Below are 25103 nucleotides of genomic sequence, written 5' to 3'. Positions count from 1 at the left end.
GTGAGCAAAGCCCTCTGTCCGAGACTTACTTCGCGCGGCTGCAGAGTCAGATTGGGCGCGGGGAGACGGAAATACGTAAAGCGTATTCCGGTGACCGCGTAGACTTCGAAGGCAGCCGAATGGAGGAGGTGCCTCAGGGTGAGCGCGCGGAAGGGGCGTGGGTGGAGAGGCTGAAGGGACAGGAGCCACTCTAACTGTGACCTTGTGCTCGCGCAGGCTGTCCCGGGACCGGCAGCGCCCAGGCGGGCCGAGGGGCCTCATGTCAGGGCTGCCCCAACCAGCGGCTCTGCGCTTCCGGAGCCGGCGCCGCTCCCGACCCAGGTGAGGAAGGGGCAAGGCCTGAACCGGAAGTGAAGGGCGCCAGCCCGGAAGAGGTGGGACCCGGGGGCCTTTTAGGAGGAGGGGTGGGCCTAGAGGGGGCGGGCTGTGGAGAAGTCCGAAGAGTAGAGGGAAGTAGTGGGATGGGGCGGAGCCTGAAGGACCGGGGACTGACCTGCCAGTCTAAGGGAGGGCGTGTCTCAAGATTAGCTGGTCTAGGGGCGGGAGGGAAAGGGTGGGGCCAGAGGTTTGAGTGACAGCAGTAGTCCGTGGTCGGGGGGAAGGCAGCGTCCTGGGGAGTAGGGTATAGACTTTGAACTGGGGGTTGCTCTGGCTTATTGGCTTATTCTTGGGCAGCATTGTCTCCCCCCCCCTTTTTTTTTTAAGATTTTATTTATTTATTTGACAGAGATCACAAGTAGGCAGAGAGGGGGGAAGGGAAGCAGGCCCCCTGCTGAGCAGAGATTTTTCCCCATTCGGGATCGATCCCAAGACCCTGAGATCATGCCCTGAGCCGAAGGCAGAGGATTTAACCCACTGAGCCACCCAGGCGCCCGAAATTGTTTTTCTTTTGAGAAGGAGCATTTCTCCTGTTCATTTAACAGAAATACATCCTCACCTGCTAGGCACAGAGTGCTCTGTGCTGGGGATACAGCTGTGAATGAGAGAGAAGAGGTCGCTGCCCTAGTGGATGTTAGTTTAATAGGGGAGACCCCCCCCCCATTAACCAGTGAGCAAGCATTAAATCATCGCAGCGATAAGTATGACGAAGGACACATTGGAGGGTGGGACAGACTCTGGGGATTTACCAAAAGGATCTTAAAAAGCAGGAGGCTGGGGCGCCTGGGTGGCTCAGTGGGTTAAGCCGCTGCCTTCCGCTCAGGTCATGATCTCAGGGTCCTGGGATCGAGTCCCGCATCGGCTCTCTGCTCAGCAGGGGGCCTGCCTCCCCTCCTCTCTCTCTGCCTGCTTCTCTGCCTACTTGTGATCTGTGTCTGTCAAATTTATTTATTTATTTATTTATTTATTTATTTATTTTTGTCTGTCAAATTTAAAAAAAAAAAGAAAGAAAGAAAGAAAAGAAAGGAGGCTGAGAGAATCGTGAAGGAGTTCCAAGAGAGACTCGGGTTTGATTCCTGGTTCCCGCAAACAGTATGGCCTTGAGCAAGACTCCTAAAATCTCTGAGCCTCCATTCCCTTATCCAAAGTGGGGCTCAGGGTGCCTGGCTGGCTCAGTCCATAGTGCATGTGACTCTTGATGTCAGGGTCATGAGTTCAAGCCCCACATTGGGCTTGGAACCAACTTCTTGTGTTGTTGTTGTTGTTGTTGTTGTTTTAAGGTTTATTTATTCATTTGAGAGAGAGCGTGCTCACAAACAGGAGAGGGGCAGGGGGAGAGGAAGAGAATCCCAAGCAGACTCCCCACTGAATGTAGAGCCAGACCTGGGGCTTGATTCTAGGACCCTAGGATCATTGTCTGAGCTGAGCAAAAACCAAGAGTCTGATGCCCCTTGTAACCTACTTTTTAAATAAGGGACAGGGGCTCCCTGGTGGCGTAGTTGTCAAGCAGCTGCCTTTGGCTCGGGGTCCTTCTAACCCAGGGTCCTGGGATCCTGCTTGGTGGGAAGCCTGTTTCTCCCTCTGCCACTCCCCCTGCTTGTGTGCTCTCTCTCTCTCTCTCGCTGTCTCTCTCTTTGTCAAATAAATAAAATCTTTTAAAAAAAGTTTATAGGGGCACCTGGATGGCTCAGGTGGTTAAGCCTCTGCCTTCGGCTCAGGTCATGATCTCAGGGTCCTGGTTTCAAGCCCCGTATCCGGCTCTCTGCTCAGCGGGGAGCCTGCATCCCCCCTCTCTCTGCCTGGCTCTCTGCCTACTTGTGATCTCTGTCTGTCAAATAAATAAATTAAATATTTTTAAAAAATTATAAATAAGGAGCAGGTAGAATAGTTACTTCATGGTGGTATTATAAGGAATTGAAGCGAGGTGAAATGTTGAGTGCACAGCAAGTGTATGATCTGTGATAGTTATCTGTGACTGGTCCTTATAAATTCCTGCTCTTTGTAAGGGATTCTCAACCTTCGCGCTATGGACATTTAGATCTGGATAATCCTTTGGGGTGGGGTGCTGTCCTGTGCATTCTTAGGCATTTTTTTTTTAGGAATTATATGAGAGAGAGAACACGAGTAGGGGGAGGGGCAGAGAGACAGGAAGACCATCTCCAGCAGGCTCCATGCTGAGCAGAGCGTGAAGCCCAACACAGGGCTCAATCTCATGACCAGAGCCGAAACCAAGAGTTGAACATTTAACCTACTGCGCCACCCAGGTGCCTGGCATTGTTAGACATTTAGCAGCATCTGTGGCCTCTACTCACTACATAACAGCAGCACCCCTTCCTTGTGACAATCAAAGGCTCCCCAGGTGGATTTTGCCCCCAGGTTGGGAGCCATGACTCTGTGTGAAGCTCTTCTGAAGCTGGGAATATGGCTGTGAACATTTCAGACTGTCTGTATCCTCGTGGAGCTTGTGTTTTAGTAAGAGACAAGTAAACCAATAAACAAGAAAATTTCAGAGATGATGAGAACTTTATTTTCTTTGTAGTGCTTGTTATTGTCATTGACTAAGTGATATTTCATACACAGGCTCTTGAAATGGCCCCAAGGATTTAGCTCCTGCTGGTCCATTGAAAAAGTGACACTTGAAATTTAGTTCAGGGACTAAATCACCTGATTTGCTTTCTTTGCAGCTATAGAAGAAATCAAAGAAAAAATGAAGACTGTGAAACACAAAATCTTGGTATTATCTGGGAAAGGTGGCGTTGGAAAAAGCACATTCAGTGCCCACCTTGCCCATGGCCTAGCAGAGGATGAAAACACACAGGTGAGGCCTTGGGGAAAACTGGGAGAGCATCCTATATGAGGATGTGTGATGACTTCTGGAGAACTGATTGCTTAGACTAAATTGAATTAGTCTCTTGGGACTCTAGATCCTTGCAGAGAGGAGGAGGAAACGCGTGGCCGCTATGCAGTGAGATGAAATGTTTCCTTAGGTTCCCTACCTGTGACAATGGATAGCAGGTGTAGATTTCGTTTGGCATCGCTGATCATTTTGTTAAGTTCAGAGTTCTTCCTCTCAGTCCCTTTCTGCCTCTTTCTAAGCCAGAGGTCTGCAAACTATAGCCTATGGGCAAATTCAGCCCCTCTCTTGCCTTTTTACAGTCTATGAGCTAAGAATGATTTTTACGTCTATAAACAGTTGCTTTTGAATTGTTTTGTAGTGTCCTTGATTTTGCCCACAAAGTCTAAAATATAGATGATCTTTGAACAACATGGGTTTGAACCACATGGTTCCATTTATATGTGGATTTTTAAAAAAAAATTTATTTATTTGACAGACAGAGATCACAAGGAGGCAGAGAGGCAGACAGAGAGAGAGGAGGAAGCAGGCTCCCCACTGAGCAGAGAACCCGATGTGGGACTTGATCCCAGAAACCCGGGATTATGACCTGAGCCAAAGGCAGAGGCTTTAACCCACTGAGCCACCCAGGTGCCCCTGGATTTTTTTATAGTACTATAAATGTGTTTTCCTTATGATTTCTCTAAATAACATTTTTTCTGGAGGTTACTGTAGTATAAGTGTACAGTGTATAATACGCATGTGCAAATATGTACTACTCCTTTAGCAGCCCGTAAGACTTTCCAGTCAACAGTAGGCTATTAGTAGGTAAATTTTGGTAGAGTCAGTAGTTATACACGGATTTTCAGCTGCACAGGGGTTGCCCCTAACCTCCGCCTTGTTCAAAGGTCAAATATATTTTTGTTTGACTCTTGAGAAAGAAAACATTTGCCAGCCCCTGAACTGTGCCACTCGCTGGTACCCCAGCCCACACATGAGCACGAAAACTCCAGTTGCCCAGTAAAAGTTCAGCTGCTCTCTGGATTTCAGCTTTAATGAAAGGTATGGTATGATGAGGAAGAAATAACTTTTCACCACAAAGCTCGATTGGAAATTCCCAGTACCTGCGATTTTAAAAATACATTGAGTTATTCGTGGGACTCAGGATAATTTTGCAGACCTTAGAAAAGCGATCCCAGTATTCACGTTGATTACCACTTGATATACCTAATAAAACCATGGATACTGTGGTTTCTTCTTTTTTTTTTTAAACACAGAACATATTCCATCTTTGTTTTCCTTCCAAAATAAAATTTTGTTCAAAATTCCGGTGGAAAACATGTTTCCACGTCAGAACGGCTAGAGCAGCGTGCATGTCTCTTAGAATCCTGCTGTCCAATGGGTTGACGCCCGAAACGAGAGACCTGGCTGAGGACTTGGGTGCCGGCGCTGTGTGTGGCCTGGGTTAGAGAGCCTGGGCTCACCAGATGGAGATCGCCACCTGCCCTCTTGCGACCCAGGACACTGTTCAGGGCCTGCAGAGGAGTTAGGAAAACCGTTGTGTGTGTTTTCATGTTGAAAGCTGTTTTTTCCCATTTCAGTTCTTCCTGTGGTCATCATGCCTTCTTCATACACTGACTTATTCCTGAGCGTTCATTTTCTTTTCATGCCTTTTGAACATTGAGTTATTTTTATATACGAAGGCTGAGGTTGAGATTTCTTTTCTAACTGATAAACGGCCTTTCACTGTTGTTTGACTTAAAAAAAAAAAAAGTGCTAAAAGGGACTGTAAAGGTACATTTAGCCTAGTGTTGAAATTTCACAACTGCCACACATTGTCCATTATATTTAAAACTCCAAAAGCTGGATCAGTGTTGTATACCTATAGTAAATAAACCACTGTACGTAAGTAGGAAACACCACCATAAGCTCTTGACATAAGGCTTGATACTTCTTCACAAAAAAGCCAGCTACAGCGCACAGAGGATCTAACCTGAACTGTAGGACACACAGGCCACTAAGACCCCATGCCAGTATCCGAGGACTCTAGGAATACAGTTTTCAAATCGCTGGATTAAGAAATTAAAATTTGCTTCAGGGCTGGGCACACCTCTTGTGTGAAGAGCCAGATGGTGAATAATTTAGGTGTTGTTGGCCCTGCGGTTTCTATGGCAACTGTTCATTCCTGCCCTCAAACAGGAAAGCAGCCATAGGCAGTCTGTAAACAAACTTGGCTATGTTCTAACGCAATTTTACTGTCACTGATGTTTGAATTTCACGTAATTTTAACATCATGAAATAGACTTTCTGAAATGTCCAAAGCCAGCCTTCTAAAAGTGTAATAACCATTCTTACCTTGTGGGCTGAACAAAAACAGGTACCAGGCTGGGTTTGGCCCCCAGGTTGTAGTTCACTGCTCCCTAGTTTGGTTGGTAGCACCAGAAACACTGGTGCCGGCTAGGGTAGTGCATCTTTGGAGCAAGACTGAAACCTTGGGCAAGGCCCAGCCTTCTCGGGAGGGAAGAGGCTGGAAGATGCTCAGCGTTCCTCTCGCGCACCCAGGCTCTGAATTCTCCCTTATTCCTCATTTCTGTTCTGAGCATTTTAGAATGCTGGCCTGCCAGTGGCTGTGGTGGGCTTCTCTGAAATCTGACATCCACCCTCGGAGATGTGCTCTAGGGAATCTGGGACAAGGGAAGGAAGCCAGGGAGGGTCCCCTGGGCTTAGAGAAGGCAGCCTCTGGCCTGTGGTGGGGACGGATGGAAAGTGTTTGTGGCGGGCAGTCTGGTGGGGCTTCTCCGGTGAAGGGGGCCCGAGGAGGAGGCTGGGCCAGACCGGGGAGGCTTTGAAGGACTTGCTAAGGCATCTGGAAAGCAGAGAGGCAGGGTTGGAGCATTGCTTGAGGAGCCTCAAAATGACCATCAGCCGAGTGTGTGATTGGGTGTCATTAGAGAGGACAGGAAGCCAGGTGGGAGACGGTGTTCGGGTCTCTGTGAGCAGCCATGAGGGCCCAGATGAGGGCAGTGGGTGTAACAAGTGCCAGGGGACAAATGAGGCCGGAGTCTGATGTCTTCTGCGTAGTAAGTGTTCAATTAATGTCTGTGATAGCAGCCGATGTTCCTTTACCCACTAACTGCAACGCCGGGAGCAGGGTGATTATTTCTGCTTTAGTGCCGGGCTTGTGGCCCACCCCCACCAACTACGGTGCTGAGCAGGTGCAAGTCCACTGACTGATCTGCTCTGTTAACCATCTCCTGACATTTGAGGGTCAAATGCGTATTGGCCAGTTGGTTAGCCAAAAACTGATTATTTCTCTGAGACAGTATCCATACCATCCAGAGTGTTCTTTGCTTTTAGAAGCCGTCAGGCATATTTTATTTTGTGTGTGCATTAATTTTTTTTTTATTTAAAATCAACTAATTAACATAGCGTATTACTAGTTTCAGGGTAGAATTTAGTGAGTCACCAGTTGCCTCCAACACCCAGTGCTCGTTACTTGCAATGTCTTAATCGCCATAGCCCAGGTACATCCCCCCCCCACCCGACTGCCCCCCAGCAACCTTCACTTGTTTCCTAGAGTTACGAGTCTCCCTCTCTGATTTCATCTTAACTCATTTTTCCTTCCCTTCCCCTATATCCCTCTGTTTTGTTTTTTTTTTCTTAAGCAGCCCTCTGAAGATGGGCTTTAACCAGGCCAGAAGCAAGTAACCCCTTGGAAATAGCTGTTTATGTAAAATTGTGCTTTTATATAATTCTGTTGTGACGTAGTTGCCTGGATTTGGCAAGTGAAGGAAAATGCACCGTCCAGTATGGAAATCAGGCTAGAGAAGCTGGATTTGTTTATGTGGTGGTGGCTTACCAAAAAAAAAAAAAAAAAAGTCCACACCGAGAAAAGTGTATTTCCTCCAAGATCCCACTCGTGACTGGGAACGACCCTGTCTCCAGAGGGTGCGGGATAGTGACAGACAGTAGACCCTGAGTCTGGCTGATCACTCTCGGTTAGCACACATTTCTTCCTTGCCTAAATTCAGGAGGGAAACTCCTGGTCCCTTTCCTGTCTGCTGTCCGGTGGAAGCCCATCCCTGCCTCTGAGCAGGGCTCTTCTGCTCAAGGCAGGCATGTGTCCAGCAGCTCGTTAGCAAAGGGCATGAGCCAAGAGGGAGCAGAATTGGGAACCTCCTCCCTGGTTCACAGGCAGGTCGGGCATGTGTGAGTTGTGGGGAGGGGAGCAGGACACCGGAACTGGGAGACACCACAGACTCACGTCCTGCTTCTCCATGGGAGAAACAGGGGCACCAGCTCCCATGAGTGACCAGGAGGTCATCCTGCCTTAGGAGCTATAGCACGCCTTGCAGATAACAGGTCTGCTTTGGGGGCTTCCGGACTGAAGTGTTTGAGGCTCATCTCTGGGGCTAATAGACTTTGGAGCTGGAAGGGGCCTGATGGTCTCCTGAATGTTTGTTTGACAGAAGCCATTTGTATGAGGTGACACAGCCTTGGAGTGCCAAGAGTCACCTCCCAGGACCTCTTCTTAAGGGGGAGTTTGGGTGTGCTGGGTATGGGAAAGTTGTGGATCCTGACAGTATCCTGTTCCACCAGTCTCTGGCTGGGAGAGAGGTGTGGCGAAGTCTGCTTGTCTCATCAGGGTTCTAGCACCTTCCCCAGAGGCCCTGGTAGGATTTCCTCAGGCACGTTTCTCTGCTCAGGTTCTCTAGCCTGAGCAGAAAGGGAGTCCAGTTGGATGGATATTAAGGTAGGGACAGGTTCAACAAGAAGTCTGAAAGGGACAGGACACAGAGCCCCTCAGGGATCTGAATAGCAGGGCCATTCACAGCCTTTTTGGGTACCGCCAGGGGCATGAGTGCCATGATATGCTTCCTCCCTCCTTGAGTCATTTCACTCAAGACTCACCCCCTTGGGGAGTTTAGTTCCTTGAAACATTAAATTGTTCCCGGAAGAAAGGGCACAGAGACAGAGTGGCTAGAAACCGAAAGTACTGTGAAGTCTGTTAGGGTCATAGTAATGGTGTAGTTTCCTGAATCGTGAGCCTCCGAGATAGAGTGTTTGTGCATCATTAACACACAACGGCCTTGCCTTGCGGTGACGGCATCTTTCTGGTGCTTTCTTCAGCTGATCCAGCAGAGGGCGGGGGAGGCAAGCGGCTGGTCTCAGGATGAACAGTCTTCGTGATCACGGGTGTGAGGAAGCAGGAGGTAGGGGTTTGCAGGGGCCTGTGAAGCGGGAAGCAAGAAACCAATTCAGGGCAAGTTAAAAAGTTACCCAGACGTGCTGCACTTTGGATGCTTAGTATCTGACCTTTCAGGATGAATATTAACTCTGCTCTTCAAATGGCTCCCAGAGACTGTCTCAGACCTTCTCATTTATCACCCCAAGAAAGCAGGGTGTTTGGGGTGGAAGGAGTGGAGGTTGCACAGATCACCAGCAAAGAGCTTTTCTAGACTTCCTTCTTATTTTAGAAGTTGAGGCTAAGCCATCATTAACCTTCGGGATCACAGCACAGTGGGGCTCGGTCAGAGCTTGGTGGGAGTTTCCACTTGGGCCCTCCTCTCTAGTCCTCCTGGGCTAACGGAAGGAGCCCTGGTGGGGGAGTTGCCAGAACTCGGGCTAGGTCCTGGCTCTGCCGCTTGCTTACTGAACGCATCCCTGGGCCTCTCCAACCTCCATTCCCTCTTCTGGAAAGCTGGGATCACAATACCCGCCCCCCAGGCCCGTGGTAAAGGCCATGGTAAAGGCCAAATAGATGGTGGCTAGGCCCCAGAGTTAGGCTAGACATGGGGGGTGGGGACCAAGACTCTACTCGGTCCTCATTTGACTCTATTTCTTTCCATCTTCTTCCCTTCGTCATTTCCTCCTTCCTCCTTCCCCACTGGTGCACATCTGGAAGATTGTACATTCAGTTGCATCACTGTTCTGGTCTCTTCTTTTTTCCCAGGTCGCTCTTCTGGACATTGATATATGTGGGCCGTCAATTCCCAAGATAATGGGCTTGGAAGGAGAACAGGTAATAAATCTAGGAGGAACCGCAGGAAAGTATTCTCACGGCACGCCGTGACCCCAGACTGCAGTCCCACACAGAGGGGTCGGCAGAGCCATGCGTTTTTACACGGCCATGCTGAACCCAGGTGCACATTCAAGCAGTCTGTCTGTCTGCCTCAGCGGCCGCTGTGACCTTAGAGGACTGAGACTATCTGTCAAGTGCGCCTGCGCCATTTGAGAACCCTCAGTTTCAGTGCCTTCTCAGAGGGGAAGGGAAACAGCAAGTAAAATGTGGAAGTAGGGCACAGAGACGTTGTGATGCCTGGGAAAGCTAGACCAGTCCTTGCCAGGTGTCTGTACTCTGGAAACGAGGGAATGTTTTTGCCCCTGTTGTCACCCCTGGGGAACTGAGACTGTGAGTGGCAGAGTGACACGGGTTGGGGACATGGCTGCAGCACCACAGCAGTCCACGCAGGTGCTGGCCACCCCCTCCTGTGGCAAGAAGCTGTTCTGGAAAGGGACCCCCTCAAAGACAGTGCACTGAAATGGGGCTGGAGGGCTAGGATGTTCCCAGGGTGTCAGACGGGCTCATTCTCGATGTGATTGCCAGGCCCTGCTGGGTTGGGGTACAGTGGTGAACCAGGCAAATGAAGCCCCGGCCCTGGGGGAAGGGGGCAGTTGATAGACAGTAGAGGACGAAGCCTGGGTAAGGGGATGGGGCGAGTCAGGGTGCAGCCAAGGGCACCCTGCTGTGGAGAGTGGGCGAGGAGCCTTCTGGGCCACGAGAGCAAGTACAGGATGGCGGAAGCAGGTGTGTCCTTCACACAGTGACTAGTGGCAGAGGGACAAAGGGAGGGGACAGGAGCCAGAAGCAGACAGTCTGGGCCTGTGGACTCTGCTCGGGGCTGGGGATATGCTGCCCAGGATGCTGGGAAAGGCGTGAGGCCGTTGGCGGTGGAGGCCAAGCTGCAGGGCGCACGTCCGCCCGCGCACCCATTGGTAGCAGGCCCCGTGGCGCGCACCCACTGCACAGCTGGGCTTGCTGGCCTGCGGGCTCTGGGCACCCACCACGCCGTCCACGAGGTTTCTGTCAGTACTGACGGTTCGCACGGTGCAAGAGAGCACAAGTTCTGCTGTTTTGTTCTCCTGCACTATGGCTCGTTTCATTTCTCCGTCTTCCAGGCCTGCCCCTGTGGAGAACGAGTTTCCATAGGCATGAAGGGTGGCTGTCGTTAAGAGCTGGGTGAACTAGGTGCCGAGGACTGAGCGCACCACTGGGGTGATGAGCGTGGCCTCAGCGTGCAGGCGCCGCATCACCGTGACGTCCCTCCGAGACGGAGGCAGCGTTGCACGTTAACTGTACTGGAATTTGTGAAGTACATAAAAATCAAGAAGACCTTAAAGCCGGGCACCCAAGTCAACGTGTTCTAGGGTTGCATTTCTGTGAGGTGTCCAGAGCAGGCACATCTGTGGACACAGAGCAGAGATGGGGGTCACCTAGGATGGTGGGTGGCACGGGGGACATGGAAGGATTGGGCGTGACCGTCACGGGGCATAAGGTAGCTTCCTGGAGTGATGAAAACGTTCTTCAGCCGACTGGTGGTGGGTGCCCAGCTCTGGCAATAGCCTGAAAGCCACGGATGTGTATGCTTTGAACAGGAGACTGGTGTAGTATGTGAATTAGGCCTCTGTAGGGCTGTTGAGAAAAGAAAACGGGTTCTGTTTCAGCTCTGGGGTTGCTGTAAGGCCCATGTGCTAAGACCAATGTGTACTTGGCATATGAGTCAGTTCTAGTCTCAGGATGAGGGGGCAGCATGGGGCAGGATGCTGGCTATTACCGAGCACCTACTGGAAGGACAGCATCTGAATCTCGGGGGGGCCCTGTGGGCTTCCTGTTGCCCCCGCCCTCGGGAGGTGCAGCAGACTGGCGCAGACGCTCCCCCGGGGCAGGGTCTGGTCCCCCTGGTTCACTGAAGCCAACACCTTCACTCCCGGACGTGCACCGAGGCAGCCTGCCCCGTTTGCTCAGCAACCCCCGCCCGATTCCTGCCCTGCTTATAATACACGTTACACCCCAAATTCTGTATGAGCTCGGCCAAGCTTGCTTCCCTGCCTGGACTCATCTAAGCATTTCAGAAAAACCCAGCCCGAGGCATGGCGGGGGGGGGCGGGTAGGAAACACAGCTTCTGTTAACCCACGGCCTCACCCCAGCTGCTGACTCAGAACTGAGTGGTGGCATTTAAAACGATGAACTGTGTTATAAAATCGTCTTCCTAACGCGTAGATCTGAGTGCGTTAGAACCATGTCCACGGTGCCTCATTTCTTACCGGCACACGTCGGTGTTTGTGTCTCTGCAGGTTCACCAGAGTGGCTCGGGCTGGTCTCCAGTGGTGAGTTTTCACATCTTTGCCTTATTTGCCAGGCAGTGTGCCCTGGGCCATGTGTTCAGAACGGACACGGTTTGGGCATGCAGCAGGTCCTCAGCCCAGCTGTTTATCTGTCAGCAAGTATTGACTGGGCCACTCTTCTAGACTCAGGGAACACAGGTAAGATCAGGGATTGGCAAAGCATTTCTATAAAGCGTCAGACAGTACGTATTTTCACTGTTATGGGCCACACGCTATCCCATTATAGTAGGAAGGTCATCGTACATGAACGAATGAGTGGCTCTATTCCAGTAAAACGTTCTAGGAAACGCGGAGGTGGGCCAGGTTTGGCCACGCTTGGGCCGCGCTTTCCGCACTGCCGCACGTGGCCCCACGGCACCCCGTGCAGGTCCCCCAGGATGGTAGCCCTTCTTCCCCCACAATGATTTGTGGAATCAAAAAATGTATAGACCCAGTGATCCCAGGGTCATTTTGTTCTCAAAACAGCTTTTTCAATCTGAGCTCCGATAAACGACAAGGAAGTGCCCTGTGCTGTGGTTTTAAGTGTTCTCTGCTTCATCCTCTCCAGTTCGTGGAAGACAACCTCGGGGTGATGTCGGTCGGTTTCCTGCTCAGCAGTCCTGATGACGCCGTCATCTGGAGGGGACCAAAAAAAAATGGTTTGCCCCTCTGCTTTCTCTCTGCAAGCACAGTCTTCTGAGAGCAGAACTACTTTAGGTTTCCTTTGCACCGTCTCCCGTCACGGTGGCAACGGTCCTCTGCCGGGCTTTCCGGAGCATCGCGGTGAAGCATCCGGTTGCCTCTGCACTGGCTGGAGAGAGCTAATAGAAGTAGCCAGGGAGCTAACAGACGCTGTTTTATCATTTGTAACATCTATGGCGACTTTCTGTCTTTGAAGGCTAGGTAACCCTCAGGCTGTTTCACTGTGGTTTCACAGTATTTTGCAGCAGGAAGCATGTGAGGTAACTAGCAGGGTGGTTGGGCAGGAGGCTTTAAGAGAAGCAGGAAGGAGTGGCCCTTACCGGGAAGGGTTGCTCGGCCTTGGCACCGTTGCTGTTGGGGGCCAGGCAGTCCTTGGTTACGGGAGGGCAGGACTGCGCTCCAGGCTGCAGGATGCTGGCCGCACCCCTGCCTCTACCGTCTGGATGCCAGTGCCTCCCCCCCATCCCCCCCAGTCATGACGGTGACACGTCTCCATCGTCACAGCCACTGCTGACAGACAGCACAGGCCGGGGGCCCGTGAGAATCCAAAAGTGCCTGAGGGGCTGTAGGTCCGGAGAAGGGAGAGCCGAGGCCTCAGTGGCTCTCTGGCGCATTCTCTGCAGGCATGATCAAGCAGTTCCTCCGTGACGTGGACTGGGGAGAGCTGGACTACCTCATCGTGGACACCCCGCCCGGCACGTCGGACGAACACCTGTCGGTCGTGCAGTACCTGTCGGCGGCGCGCCTCGACGGGGCCGTGATCATCACCACGCCTCAGGTGAGCGGGTGCCTGGGGGCCGCTGGCACCGGACTCGGCCGCATCGGAGGTTTGTCTCTGGGACCCAGGCATTTGCTGTTCACAAATAAGCATTCCACAGTTCTTTCTGTCCCCAGGTGAAAGCCGCAGTGGCTCACAGTGGCCTTTCCCGTTTCCCTCACAAAGCCAGCGAGACCCCTGTGCTGTTAGAATCCGGCTTGTCCCTCGTGGTCCTGTCACCCTGACTGTGCTCACGCAGCAGTCCCCGCGGCCTGCGTGCTGCTTCCTTGCGCCTTGCCTGGCTTCCCGTAGAGCCAGCCTGGGGTATAGACCGATTTCTGGAGAAGCCGCTGTGGTCCTGGCCCCTTCTCCAGCAGTGCCTGCCCCGGGGACCTGGAGGCCGTGCTGCGCCCAGACTGAGGAGAGCGCAGGGGTGTCCTCTGGAGTGAATCCAGCAGTGAACAAACGCAGTCAGGTCTGCAACAGGCTTTACTGTCGTTGCCAAGAAAGTAATAGATTATTCCGTTTAACCGGACCTTCTTGTCACAATACTCTTCTCCACTCCTAAGAAAAAAAGGCACATGAGGCTTTAGTCTGTCCGTGGATCAGTCCGTCCCACCCTCAGGCCTCACCAGACCTTCACAGACCACCAGCGTGCCAGGCAGCAGGGGAGAAACAGGCCGGCTCTCCCTCACGGCCCCCTGTGCCTCCCTGTGCGGCTCACAGAGGAAGGGGGTTGCTGGACGCAGGCACACACGGCGCTCCAACCTGTGACAGACACCAGGGGCCACGTGAAGGTGCCCGGGTCAGCAAGTGCTGGCACAGGATGTGCCTGACCGCACTCTGGTGCCCTGTGGAGAGGGTCTTGGGGTCACGGGGAAGGGCAGGACACCACTTAAGTGGCGAGAGGTGGGGAGCACCTGGCCCAGCGGGTGGTAGTGAAGATGGACTTCACAGTGGTTTTGAGTTTTTACCAGCAGTGTGGTCATGGGTGGGTCCCAGCCACGTTACCTGGCAGGAAGACAGTCTGTCTGGAACGGAGCACTGTGATGTGGGATGTCGCTGGTGGGGAGGTTTATGGGTGTGGGGGCAAGGGGCACACGGGAACTCTGGCTGCTGGGTTTTGCTGTGAGCGTAGAACCACTCTAAAATCGCTGTTAAGAAACAGCGACAATGCAGATGGTGCAAAGATGGCCTCCCCGGAGCCATATTTATTGTGAAACCGAGCATGACGTCCCCTTTGGGGTCTGGAGGGAAACAGACTGAGCAGTTGCTGGCTCTTCTCCAGGAAGCCGTGGGAAGACGCTCGGCATTTGTGTCCTCTTTGTGTGGAACTTCTCTGGAGAATGTGACTTAACAGTAGGGTCACCCACCTGCTCAGAGTCCTTCACGGCTGCGGGCACAGGCAGGCGGCTCTCTTTGGGGGTCCTTTTTGCCAAAGCAGGCCCTTTTCTTATAGGACCACTAAGGAGAGAACCGCAGAGTTGCTGTGACAGTTGAAACCAGCTTATTTTCTAGCTAAATGCCTTTTTGTCTATACCTCAGTCTCAAAGGGACTGAGAACCAAATGTATGCCGCAGGAGAGGCTGTTTGAAGCCTTGAGCCTTTGGGAGCCCGGTTACTTGACAACAGCAAGCTAGGAATAGTGTGTCTGTGACTCCATGACCTGGGGGAAGGTAGAGAAGATTCCAAGCCAGGAGGCTACACTACTTATCACTGTAAAAGGAGGTTTTAGAGTTCAAAGGTGAATTTTATCTGAATATGGGAATATTCCTTATTCTCTTTTTGTCCATAAAGTTGTGGTTATAATAGTCTAGATCAGAGGTTAGCAAATTTTTTCAATAAAGGGTCAGATAGTGAGTATTTTACCCTTTGTGAACCACACTGCCTCTGTTCCAAACACTTCCTTGTTCCACTGTAGGACAAAAGCAGGCCCTGATAACATGTAGAGGAAAGGGCGTGGCTATGTCCAGAAGTTTATTTAGAAAAAAAAAAAGTAAGGGCACCTCCGTGGCTTAGCTAAGCATCCAACTCTAGGTTTTGGTTCAGGTCATGAACTCAGGTCATAAGATCAAGGCCTGGGTCAGGCTCCATGCTCAGTGTGGAGTCTGCTTGAGTTTCTCCCCCTCACGCATCCCGCCACCCCCCACACACTCTGTTTCTGCTCCCATATCTAAATCTGAACAAAAATAAAAATAGACGTCCAGATTGGGCCCACAGGCCATACTTTCCTATCCCCCAGTCTAGAAAATACTGCACAGTTTGGCTCAGTGTAGTATATTGATGAGAAAATAGAATGTGGGGATATTGTAAAAGGTCACTTTTCTGTGCATTAATTGTAAGTTTGCTATCTGGCCGTTCACGTTTATCCTCTTAGGGTTTGGGGGAAATAGCCCCTAGGATAGGGCTCAGCCCATGAATGGGACTAGAGAGATATTTGCTGAACTAGTCTCCGAGGCTTTATGGGGAACCCAGTGCATCTCACCGGCCATCCCTGCAACCGCACAAACGTTCTTTCTTCCACTTTGACCTTGAAACAAACGGTCCTTTGAACCTTGACAGGAGGTGTCCCTCCAGGATGTCCGGAAGGAGATCAGCTTCTGCCACAAGGTGAAGGTGCCCATCATCGGAGTGGTGGAGAACATGAGCGTCTTCGTCTGCCCCAAGTGCAAGGTGGGGGCGCGGCCGCCTGGGGCGCAGCCGATGGGTCCCTTCCTCCGTGGAGAAGGGAAGCCTGGAAGGGGGTCTCTGGGACATTGTTTCTGCTTTTCCCCATCATTTGGGGAAGTGGAATCACAAAAAACTCTATTGCTGATTTAATGAAATTTCTTCTGGTGGTTAACGTTTCACATTCAAACAGCCATTTTTTTTTCTAATTTGCTTTAAAATGTGGTCCATTTTTAACGACTCTGAAACAAAATCCTAATTCTTCCCCTTTTGACTTGCCTCCCAGAAAGAATCTCAGATATTCCCCCCAACAACGGGGGGTGCGGAGGTCATGTGCCAGGATCTGAAGATCCCGCTCCTCGGGAAAGTGCCTCTGGACCCACACATAGGTGGGTGAGTCCGTTGCCAGACGGGGCCTTCACCGCCCGCTCAGCCACCGCGGACACGGCTCTGGGCAGGGGAGCAGCAGACAAGGACCCCACGCACAGGAGCTCCCCTGCAGCCCAGAGAGACCATAAGCTGTGCCGGCATGTTGCCCTGGGAGCGAGCAGCCCTCAGTGTGAGGGGCATGTGGGGTGGGTCCTGGAAGGTGGGGTGCAGATGGCTCAGGGATGTGCTGGGAGGTCCCAGGGTAGGATTTCAGCAAGGAGAAGGGACAGGAGGTGGAAATAACAGGCAAGTATGCTGGCGTCCCGTCTCAAGACAGGAATTGGCTTCTGAGGTGAAATTCCTGAACAGAGTTAGCCTTGAAAACCCCTTAGGAAGACATCCTACCTCCCGGGAGGTCCAGCCCGGTGCAGACGGCCCTGTGTGTCTCGGCAGTAGAGGGGAGCCTTGGCCTGCTTACAGAGGCCCCGTTGCATGAAAAATGCTCCCTTTTCAGTACCAGAGTCCCCAGGTCCTCTCCAGATGCTGCACGGGTGGCAGCAAGGCTGTGGGAGGGGGTGCTATAGACCCTGTCCCCATTCTGTGTTCACTCTCGGGTGTCAGCTGCTGGGTGGCAGGGTCAGGAGGGCCAACCCCCACTCCTTAAAGGACACCTGCCTCTAAATGGTTGTTTCCCTGAGGTAGAGTTCAACTTGCTTAAGGTAGCCAAGCAGAAGTGGTGGGACAGTAAGGTCCGCTGCAGGGCCTGGGCCACAGAGAAGCCCGGGGAGCAGCCTGGAAGGTGGGCTGGAGCCCGGGTGTGGGCGGCTTTGCAGCCAAGCCTGGGAGCTGGGCCTTCAGGGGTTAGGAAGTGGGAAACCGAGTCGGAGCAAGGGCACGGGGGTGAGTGCCGAGAGGGAGGCCTCCAAGCGGCCCTGCCGGGGAACGGGGGATAGGAGGCCTGGGCCTTGGCAGGGACACAGTGAGCGGGAAGATGACGGGAGTTTTGATGGGTGAGGAGAAGGCCGGCAGTTGTTCGAACCATCTAGAAGATGGGGACCTCTGTCAGAAAGTGACCACAGGACCCAGTGTTGAGAGGAGCGCTAGGTTCCCCCTCGCATGCTGGGTCTCGAGGCAGGGGAGGCCCATTGCCGGGGGCCTATAGAAAGGGAGGGCCTAGAGCATGATGTGGGGGTGCGGCCTAGGGGGGCCATGTGGGGACGAGCAGCTGCCGGAGCACCCTGGCTCCCAGCAGATCCGGAGAGCCTTCCTCACGTGTGCTCCCCCAGCCCGAAGCACTGCCCTGCTCCGTGCTTTCCCACATGAGACACGGACAGCCCGCTGCTGCTTAGCAAGGGTACGAACCCCCGGCAGATGAACCTGTGTGTGCTGACCAGACGGGGTGCTGAGTCTGCCTGCATTCTCCCTGCAGGCGAGGGAGCAGGCGTCTCCTGCGCAGAGGCCGCTCGAGGCAGGAGGACACACAGGAGGGGTGCGATGGGGTGGCCAGAGGCATCCAGGCACACTCTATGCCGTCAGCCTCTGGGTGTGCTGCAGCCTGCGTCCAGGTCCCTAGGACAGGAGTGGCGGGCAGGAGATTGGGGGACGCCTGGCAGGGAATGGAAGGAGAGAGGAAGCGGGGCTGGCGGAGGGGGAGGAGGGTGTGCCCTCCTGCCTGGCTCCAGCTTTGGCCAGGTTTTTCTTTTTAGGGCCATTTTTCACAAAAAAGCCAAGATTTGAGCACTTCGCGGTAGATGATAGCAAAGCTGCGGGCCCCGAGTGCAGCTGCGCTCAGTCCCAAGCCCAGCGAACGAGGTGCCTTCTAGCGGGCAGGCCTCGGGACAAGTCACGAGGCCTCAAGCCTCACTTCTCGCTGCAATCACGAGGCCTCCCCAGACCTAGTCCAGTCGTCCAGCATATTCCCAGGGTAGCCTGGGCTCTGCCTCTGCTGCCCCCTTCTCCTTGTTCTTGGTTTTGCTCTTTGAGGGGACAGCTGGCCTTGCCAGGACCCTCCAGAGGTTGGGGAGCAGAACCGCTGACCTGCTTCTGTCACCGTGCTGAGCAGGGCGCCGGGGGCTCCGCTGAGGCTCAGGGGCACGCGGAGTGGAGGGAGGAGCAGAGGGAGGAGGGACGACAGCACCAGGCGAGGCGGTCTCGTCCCACGCGGGTCTTCGTGTCCCATTCATCTCGTGCGAGTCCTCTGCTTCGCTCTTCGCTACAGGGCAGAGGGGCTCAGGGTCTCCATGTCCCAGGCCCCAAAGAGCCCCTGCTTCACCTTGCCACTATTTTCTTCACAAATTTTTTTTTCATTTCTCTAAGGTAAGAGTTGCGACAAAGGACAGTCTTTCCTGATGGACGCGCCAGCTTCTGCAGCCGCTCTAGCCTATAGAAGTATCATTCAAAGTACGTGTGCCCGCGAGTCCCTTGGGTCCAGAGGGCTGCCCGGCTGGGTGCGAAGGTCCCACTCAAGCCATTTGTGGGTCATCAGGCTCACCGCTGCTCGGCCGCGGCTGGAGACAGTAGTGCTCGTGGGGGCTGGAATGACCCCTCAGCCCAGGAAGCCAGGCATCTTTGAGAAAGCCGTTGAGGGGACAGAAAAGAAAGAGAAAAAGAAAGGGTGGGGGGGAGAAGGGAGAGAGAAACAAAGGAGGGAAAGGAAGAGGGAAGGAAGGAAAAAAAAAAACCACCACGTGCAGGCCTGGAGCGTGCTGGGGAGTGGCCCGCGGGGGCCCGGCCGGCATTTTAAGGCCACTGGAGTAGAGCAGGTCATTGAAGCTGTCAGCTGGTGGGCTGTGACAAGTTCCTTTTGCCCAGGAAAACGGTGTCCAGGGCGGATACCAGCATGCCGGGCATCTTGATCTGTGGAATGCGCCCACGTAAGGTCTCCAGCTGTGCACTGAGGCCCGTGGACAGAGTCAGGGCATCGGCAGAAACAGGGCCTTTGGGGGAGTGGAGCCATTGGGGGGTTCAGCCCTCGCCCGCGGAGGCAGGGCTGCCGGAGAGACGGGCACAGCCTCACTGCTTCTGTGTTGTCTCCTGGTCCAGAGATCCAGGAGTTCTGTGGTCACCATCAGCCCAAAGAAGAGCACCTCGTTGGTTCCTGAGACACGAGCTGCACGTGGAGCGCAGCCTGAGCAGCCCGGGGACAGAGCGGGGGTCTTGGGCAGAAAAGGACCAGACTCTGGTAGGGCGTGAAGTCATTTTTGCAGACACTTTAATCATATTATTTGTATACTTTTACACATATATATAAAGGCATTCTTTACAAACACGCTGTCTTAAGAATAAAAATGTCTCCTCAAACCTCTCCCCAAGGCCTGCTTCCGGAAAACGGACAGCTGGTTGGTCAGGGAGTTCTTCTCTGCTGGAAGCTTGCGGAAGGACAACCTCTTGCTTAAGCCACTGCGGCCTCAAGAGAGACGCCTAAAAAAGAAGCATCTCAAAATCCAGTCATGGTTTCAAATAACACGGTCCAAATGCCGCTGCTTTAGATTGAGGGGAAAATGCAACCAGCCCCGAAGAGCCCTTCAGTCACCCCTGTAGACAGAACAGGGGGGCCAGGCCCGTGCCCCATGCGCTAAGGTGCGTTCACTGTCCAATAATTTCTGCCGTCCTATGAGACCGTTTACAGAGTTGGTTTTTTTTTTTTCCCCATTACATAAGAGAGACCGACATAAACTCTAGAATTCTCGCTGTGAGGAGATGCACAAGAACTGACACCAAGGGGGTGGGGGAGAGGTAACTGCCATTTTCCAGCTCCCGCTGGGCATCCTGGAAGGATGGGCACATCCCTCCGTTCGCTCCCTCTCCCCTCATTCGCATCCCCCCGCCTCTGGCCTGCACCCGTGGTGGAGTCTGTGTGTGTGCCATGTGAAGAAGGGGAGGGGGTCCTGGAAGCCGGGGGTTAGGCCCAGCGGCCAGACCCGTCCGGCTAGCTCCCTCCTCACTGTGCACCCTAGCCGCCCCGCACAGCGGAGCCCCAGCCCCCACCTCTGTCCGGCCGCTTACCTAATGCTTGTGAATCTCCAGCCCCTCAAGGCCAGGCTTCTGGAAGTCACCTGGCCTGGCCTGCAAGGAGAAAAGTCAACTGGGGCTTTGAGGGGCCTGACTCTGCTGATACAAGGCGCAAAGCAAACCCACAATATAACCGAAAGCCCACAGGGCTCACTGCTCAATGTGGTGGCATAAAGTAGCATTGTTCAAATTTTAAGATGGCTCAAACCATCCATTTGAAAAGATCTCACACTTCTGGAAATATATGCTAGGTTAAAAAAAAACTGCGTGTGTGTAGTACTTAATTCTGTAGTTTTTAGATCACTCAAAACTAACAGTGGCCGTCACGAAAGGACTCGTACTATAGGATCCCCCTTACACAAGGGCCCTGCTGGAGTCAGATTCATAGAGCAGAGTAGATGGTGGGACGCTGGGGAGGGAGACCAGGCATGAATGTGTCATAGGGACGCTCTGGAGAGGGACCGTGCTGAAGGTGGCGTGACCACACGAATGTACTTAACACCACCGACCTGAACATTTAAAAAACGGTCCAAGTGGTCAATGCAATGTTGTGCCGATTTTAATACACACACGCACCACTGACCCCGGCAGCCTAGCTGATAGGGAACAGGTTCCAACAGCATTTGCCCAGAGGCCACCCGCGCTCGAAGGGTGTGGAGTTCAGGGGTCCAGGAGGAAGACTAAAGCAGCTCACCGTCTGGAACACCGTCTGGGACAGAAAACTGGCTGCGACTTTGCTGATGTCACTCCCGCCTCCCATCTTACAAAGGATGTAGCCATACAGGTTCGCGGCTTGGAGAGAAATCCCAGCTATCACCAGGGCCTGTGGGCAGACACAGCAAAGGCGGTTCTTCCGATAGCACATACGGGAATGTTCCTCCCAAGCCACGCAGCAGTGGCTCGGGCCTGTACCACGTAACGGGCAGCCTCTGGCGAGCCTTCTCAAATCCTCAGGCATCTTTTAGTCAGCCGCCACCGGAGTGGGCGGTGCCCTCAGCATCCCAATTTGTAGGAAGGAAACTGAAACCCAGAGAAAGGAAAGTTGCCTGAAGTCCCAGAGCTGATGCGTAGCTGGGCCCGCAGCCAAACTCTGGAGCCCCCGCTTCTGATTACACGTCTGTGTAGACGGCTGTGGAGGCTTTCTCCCTGAAGGAGCCTGATCACAGCCGTGACATAGAGTCCTAAAACTGAAATAGGGGCGCCTGGGTGGCACAGTCGTTTGAGCGTCCGACCCTTGGCCTCAGCTCAGGTTTTGATATCAGGGTCATGAGTTCGAGCCCTGGGTGGGGCTCCAGGCTGTGTCTGAACAGACTCACAACCTGTAAAACAAGACTTCAGAACTCAGACTTGCTTATTCCTACTTAGGAACATTCTAGGGTCAGAAAGCACTTTGTTTTGCTTACAACTCCTCTCTCAGCATTACTCCTAAGAGTCCAAAAGAGACAACCGAAAGGCCGTCAGTGGACAAGTGGAGAAACAACGCAGCAGGTCCTTACGATGGAATATTATACAGCCGTGAACATGTACCAATAAATGCTACAACACAGATGAACCTTGAAAACCGGCGTGCAGTGAAAGAAGCACACAAACGATTCCAGTATAGAATTCCAGCTACAGGCAACGCCTGGATTGGTAAGGGTTGGAACAGGAAGAGGAGCGTGCCAGGCACTAGAGATGGCGAGGGCTAGAGGGTACAGGGTTCCTTTTGGGGGTGCTGAAAATACCCTAAAATGGGCTGTGGTGATGACTGCACACTGAATATACCAGAAGCCCACAGCTATAAGTGCCCAAGGGGTGGCTCGTGAGGTACGTGAATGACCTCAGCAAAGCGGTCTCAAATGAGCAGGTACCAGAAGCCACCTCCGCAGCCCTGGCCCGTGCAGACGGCAAAGCACCGTCCGAGCTGGGGTGTCGCCTTACCAGCCACTTGAGCTTCAAGGAGAATAAGGTGCTAAAAAAGAACACGATCCAAATGAGCGGGCAGATGATGAGGCCGAGCCAGAAGATGCGAGCTTCCGCCTCGGTGGCGGCGATCTGGTTCAGAGAGGCCTGTGAAGGGAGGAGAGAGTCCGTTTTCAGAATGAGGGAAACTGGTTGCAGAGGGGCAGGCGGTATTCTTGGCTTCTTGTCCAAAGGCTTCTGCAGGCCTCAGCCCAGGGAGGGGCTCTGATCTGCACAGAGCGCAGCAGGGACCCGTGCAAACCCTCCAGAGCCGTTTTCCTGGGTCGAGTTTGACTTGTATGGACAGTACCTTTCTGGCTTCAAAAATCCAGTGGCTTTTCCCATCTTCATCTATCTGGTTCCACCAGCGGAGACCCACCATGAGTCTCCCAGTTACGTTCTGGGGGAAAGAGACAGGAGGGCTCTAAGCACACCACAGGGAGAGAAAATCACCTTTCCACTGATGCACAAAATAAAGTCACCGATTTGTATTGAACTTGCCCTCGGAGCAGGAGGAGTGGTAAGCCAAACTACGCTTAACGTAACCAGTGACCCCCCCCCACCCCCACATGCACGCCCTCCCCACAAACAATATGTAGCATCCATATTTTTTAAATTTATGCAAATTTTACAAAAAATGCAAGCTGTAGGGAGTTGCCACCCTCCTAGATAGCGATCTGCAACCGTGGCAGCTGAGAATTACAGCCCTCGTGGGTTCAGGAGCGACGGCATCACGAGCGAGGCGGCCTTACCTTCACAGACCAGAAGTCAAAGGACAGGAGGAGGAGCACGGTGACAAAGCAGCCCACGAAACTTCTGCTGAACCAGTCGCAGCACACATAAGTGACAATGGCGCTTACTCGGAAAAATAGGTGGAAAAAGGTAGCCAACGGGTGTCTAGGAAAGAACCCAGAAGCCCCCTCACTGCAGAGGCCAAGAGGGCGAGCACCAAACTCACCCTATGGGTTCTGACTTTGCACGCTATTCCCCGTGCACTTCAAGCCCCGCCCCGCCAGGCTGCCGCTCCGAGCACGCCAGCACATCAGATGTCCTGAGACACTCATTATCCTACCAGCATCTTTCCCCTCTCAAAGAATCCAGTACTTTCCCCTCATTTGATCGCAAAGATCATGGGCCCTCTTCGAAACTCGGCCACCTTTGAAGTGAAACAGGACAGTGGTCACTGCCTTCCCACCTGATAGCGATAAGGACCAGTTCCCTAAAGATAAAGGTTGGGTTATTCCACCAGTAACTGGGCAGTCCACGTGCAGCCCACGAGGGCAGAATCTCGTGTCAGCAGGGAACCCATGTACCTGGATAGAGGGAAATCATGACTCATTCCACATCGGCTGTTTAAAAGAAAAGTCTAGGAAGACCAGAGACCCAGGGCTCGCTCGAGCACAAGGGCCGCCCATGTATCCAGAGCAGAGAGAACACCTGCCCATAGGGTTCCGGCAGGCAACAGCGGTGGGGGACACGGGCCAGGTAGGAGACCCTCACGCCATCCCGCTTTTCCCTTCGGAATCCACTTTGGGAGAACACAGGTGGAAACAACGCAGAGCGAGAAAGCCACTGTGCGAGGCAGGGGGGCGGATGACAGCGAAAGCACCAGCCTGTGCTGGGAGGGAGGGGCAACTGCCAGACCCACTGTTTGCACGAGAAGCCAGAAACTCAGAGTTGTGACAAGAGTGCTTCTACGTGACGACAAGTAATGTCAATAGGATAGCGCGGGCTGCTTCACGAGGGCCCATGAGCCTCTGCCTCCCAACCGGTCGGGTGCTCAGAGAGGGAGCCAGCAGACCTGGGAGCTGCATGGGGGGGGGGGCTGCTTGTCCTCCCAAGAAAGGGCCCTTCAGAGAAAGTAAACTGGGCTCCTAGGGACCTGGGAACTCCGAAGCAGGATTTATAGTGACTTCTGCCTTTACTCCCGATGTTCCCAAGAAGAAGGAGCAGGGCCCAAACCCCAGCTGTCTGCCGCAGTCCTTCTCACCCGTGCCTTTCAGATGTTGAGCTCTGCTGGCAGGCTAGCTGCAAGCCAGCCTGGGACCCGTACCCGGCCCTGAAGAGTCAGACGTGACCCGTACACCCCCCGCATCTGGAATGTTCCCGAAAATCACACCCTTAGGGTTCTCACATACTTTTAAAAAAATAAATGTTTGCTCCTTTTATTGTTTTTTGGTTTGGGTGTGGTTTTTTGGTGTTTCTGTTTGTTTGTTTGTTTGTTTGTTTGTTGTTTTTGAGAGAGGGAGAGAGAGTGAGCACACAGGGTGGCAGGGGTGGGGCAGGGGGAGAGAAAGAGAATCTCAAGCAGACTGCCCGCTGAGTGCAGAGCCCAACTCTGGGCTCGATCCCGTGACTCCAAAATCAAGACCTGAGCCGAAACCAAGAGTTGGACGTTCAACCAACTAAGCCACGCAGGCGCCCTTTCTCTTATACTCTTTCAACCTTAAATCTTCCCGAGGATCTTTGAACTAAATGTCATAACACAGTCCTACCTCTTCGCCTGGAAGATGAAGGTGTCCTCTATGCACTAACCGAAAATTCTTTGAGGGCCGAAGCCGTGTCTGAGATCATTTTATGTCCCCCCTAGTCCCTGGCATTTCAGTTCCTCGGCCAATAGTTGCGCCAAGCCTTGTAATCGGGTCTGTGTTGTAGAGCAGTCTTGACTTGTATGAGACCCACATGGCCACTGTTCCAGGGTAAAACCTGGAAGTTAATGCATTCGAATAAATCCCCTGCCTACCCACTTTTTTTCAGCTGTGGTTTCCTAAAATAAAAACCATAGAAATTCCCATTGTTGGAAGGTTCTGCTTAGTTGGGTCCCAGTTAAGTGATGTCCTTAACTTGTCATGGAAAGTACCACTACCATGGCCGCTGTCATTACTCAAAGCCTAGAGTAGACAAGGATGCCGATGGCACCCTCAAATACTGTTCCCATCCTGTTTGATGCAGGCTGTCCCCTGGGCCACCTATCAAACCCTCCTTCAGTCCGCCTCTGGAGTTGGCCCAGCCTGTGTCCCCCGCCAACACTCACATGGTCTCAGACCAGTTTCCTGGTT

The 25103-nt window shown here is 53.0% G+C and overlaps 2 protein-coding genes across 5 annotated transcripts in view; one reads left to right on the top strand and one right to left on the bottom strand.

Moving 5' to 3' along the window:
- On the top strand, nt 1-24217 carry NUBP1 (nucleotide binding protein 1). 3 transcript variants are annotated; one of them, XR_001179073.2, is made up of 12 exons: nt 1-138; nt 217-321; nt 3063-3196; nt 9165-9233; nt 11568-11600; nt 12166-12256; nt 12923-13077; nt 15619-15729; nt 16010-16112; nt 18409-18492; nt 19135-19273; nt 19405-24217. XR_001179073.2 is itself a non-coding variant. In XM_013055153.2 (11 exons), exons 1-11 carry the CDS (start codon nt 120-122, stop codon nt 19191-19193), a joined length of 963 nt encoding a protein of 320 aa, XP_012910607.1. In that variant the 5' UTR covers nt 1-119; the 3' UTR covers nt 19194-19360. The 3 variants fall into 3 exon arrangements, 2 of the variants coding, with proteins under 2 accessions (XP_012910607.1, XP_012910608.1); XM_013055153.2 differs by lacking the exon at nt 19405-24217 and having other exon boundaries at nt 19135-19360; XM_013055154.2 differs by lacking the exons at nt 1-138; nt 19405-24217 and having other exon boundaries at nt 240-374; nt 19135-19360.
- The window catches only part of TVP23A (trans-golgi network vesicle protein 23 homolog A), a 34895-nt gene continuing 29073 nt past the window's right edge, over nt 19282-25103 (bottom strand). For both annotated transcript variants that reach the window (XM_004750389.3, XM_045071959.1), the window contains 6 exons: nt 22797-22941; nt 22355-22444; nt 22024-22152; nt 20798-20926; nt 20098-20157; nt 19282-19512 (listed from right to left, as the gene is read on the bottom strand). In XM_004750389.3, coding sequence (XP_004750446.2) covers nt 20098-20157; nt 20798-20926; nt 22024-22152; nt 22355-22444; nt 22797-22941 — 553 coding nt within the window. In that variant the 3' untranslated portion in view covers nt 19282-19512. The remainder of the gene's footprint in view (nt 19513-20097; nt 20158-20797; nt 20927-22023; nt 22153-22354; nt 22445-22796; nt 22942-25103) is intronic.

This window comes from Mustela putorius, unplaced genomic scaffold (assembly GCF_011764305.1).
Source record: "Mustela putorius furo isolate JIRA1106 unplaced genomic scaffold, ASM1176430v1.1 tig00004007_pilon_pilon_pilon, whole genome shotgun sequence".
NCBI lineage: Eukaryota > Metazoa > Chordata > Mammalia > Carnivora > Mustelidae > Mustela > Mustela putorius.
Note: the sequence above shows the minus strand (reverse complement) of the source record. Positions and strands in the feature narration are given on the sequence as shown.

Coding starts and splice junctions, on each gene's coding strand:
- NUBP1 (XM_013055153.2), top strand. Junction 9,234..11,567: donor TGGGCTTGGAAGGAGAACAG/GTAATAAATCTA, acceptor GTGTCTCTGCAG/GTTCACCAGAGTGGCTCGGG. Junction 13,078..15,618: donor TGATCATCACCACGCCTCAG/GTGAGCGGGTGC, acceptor GAACCTTGACAG/GAGGTGTCCCTCCAGGATGT.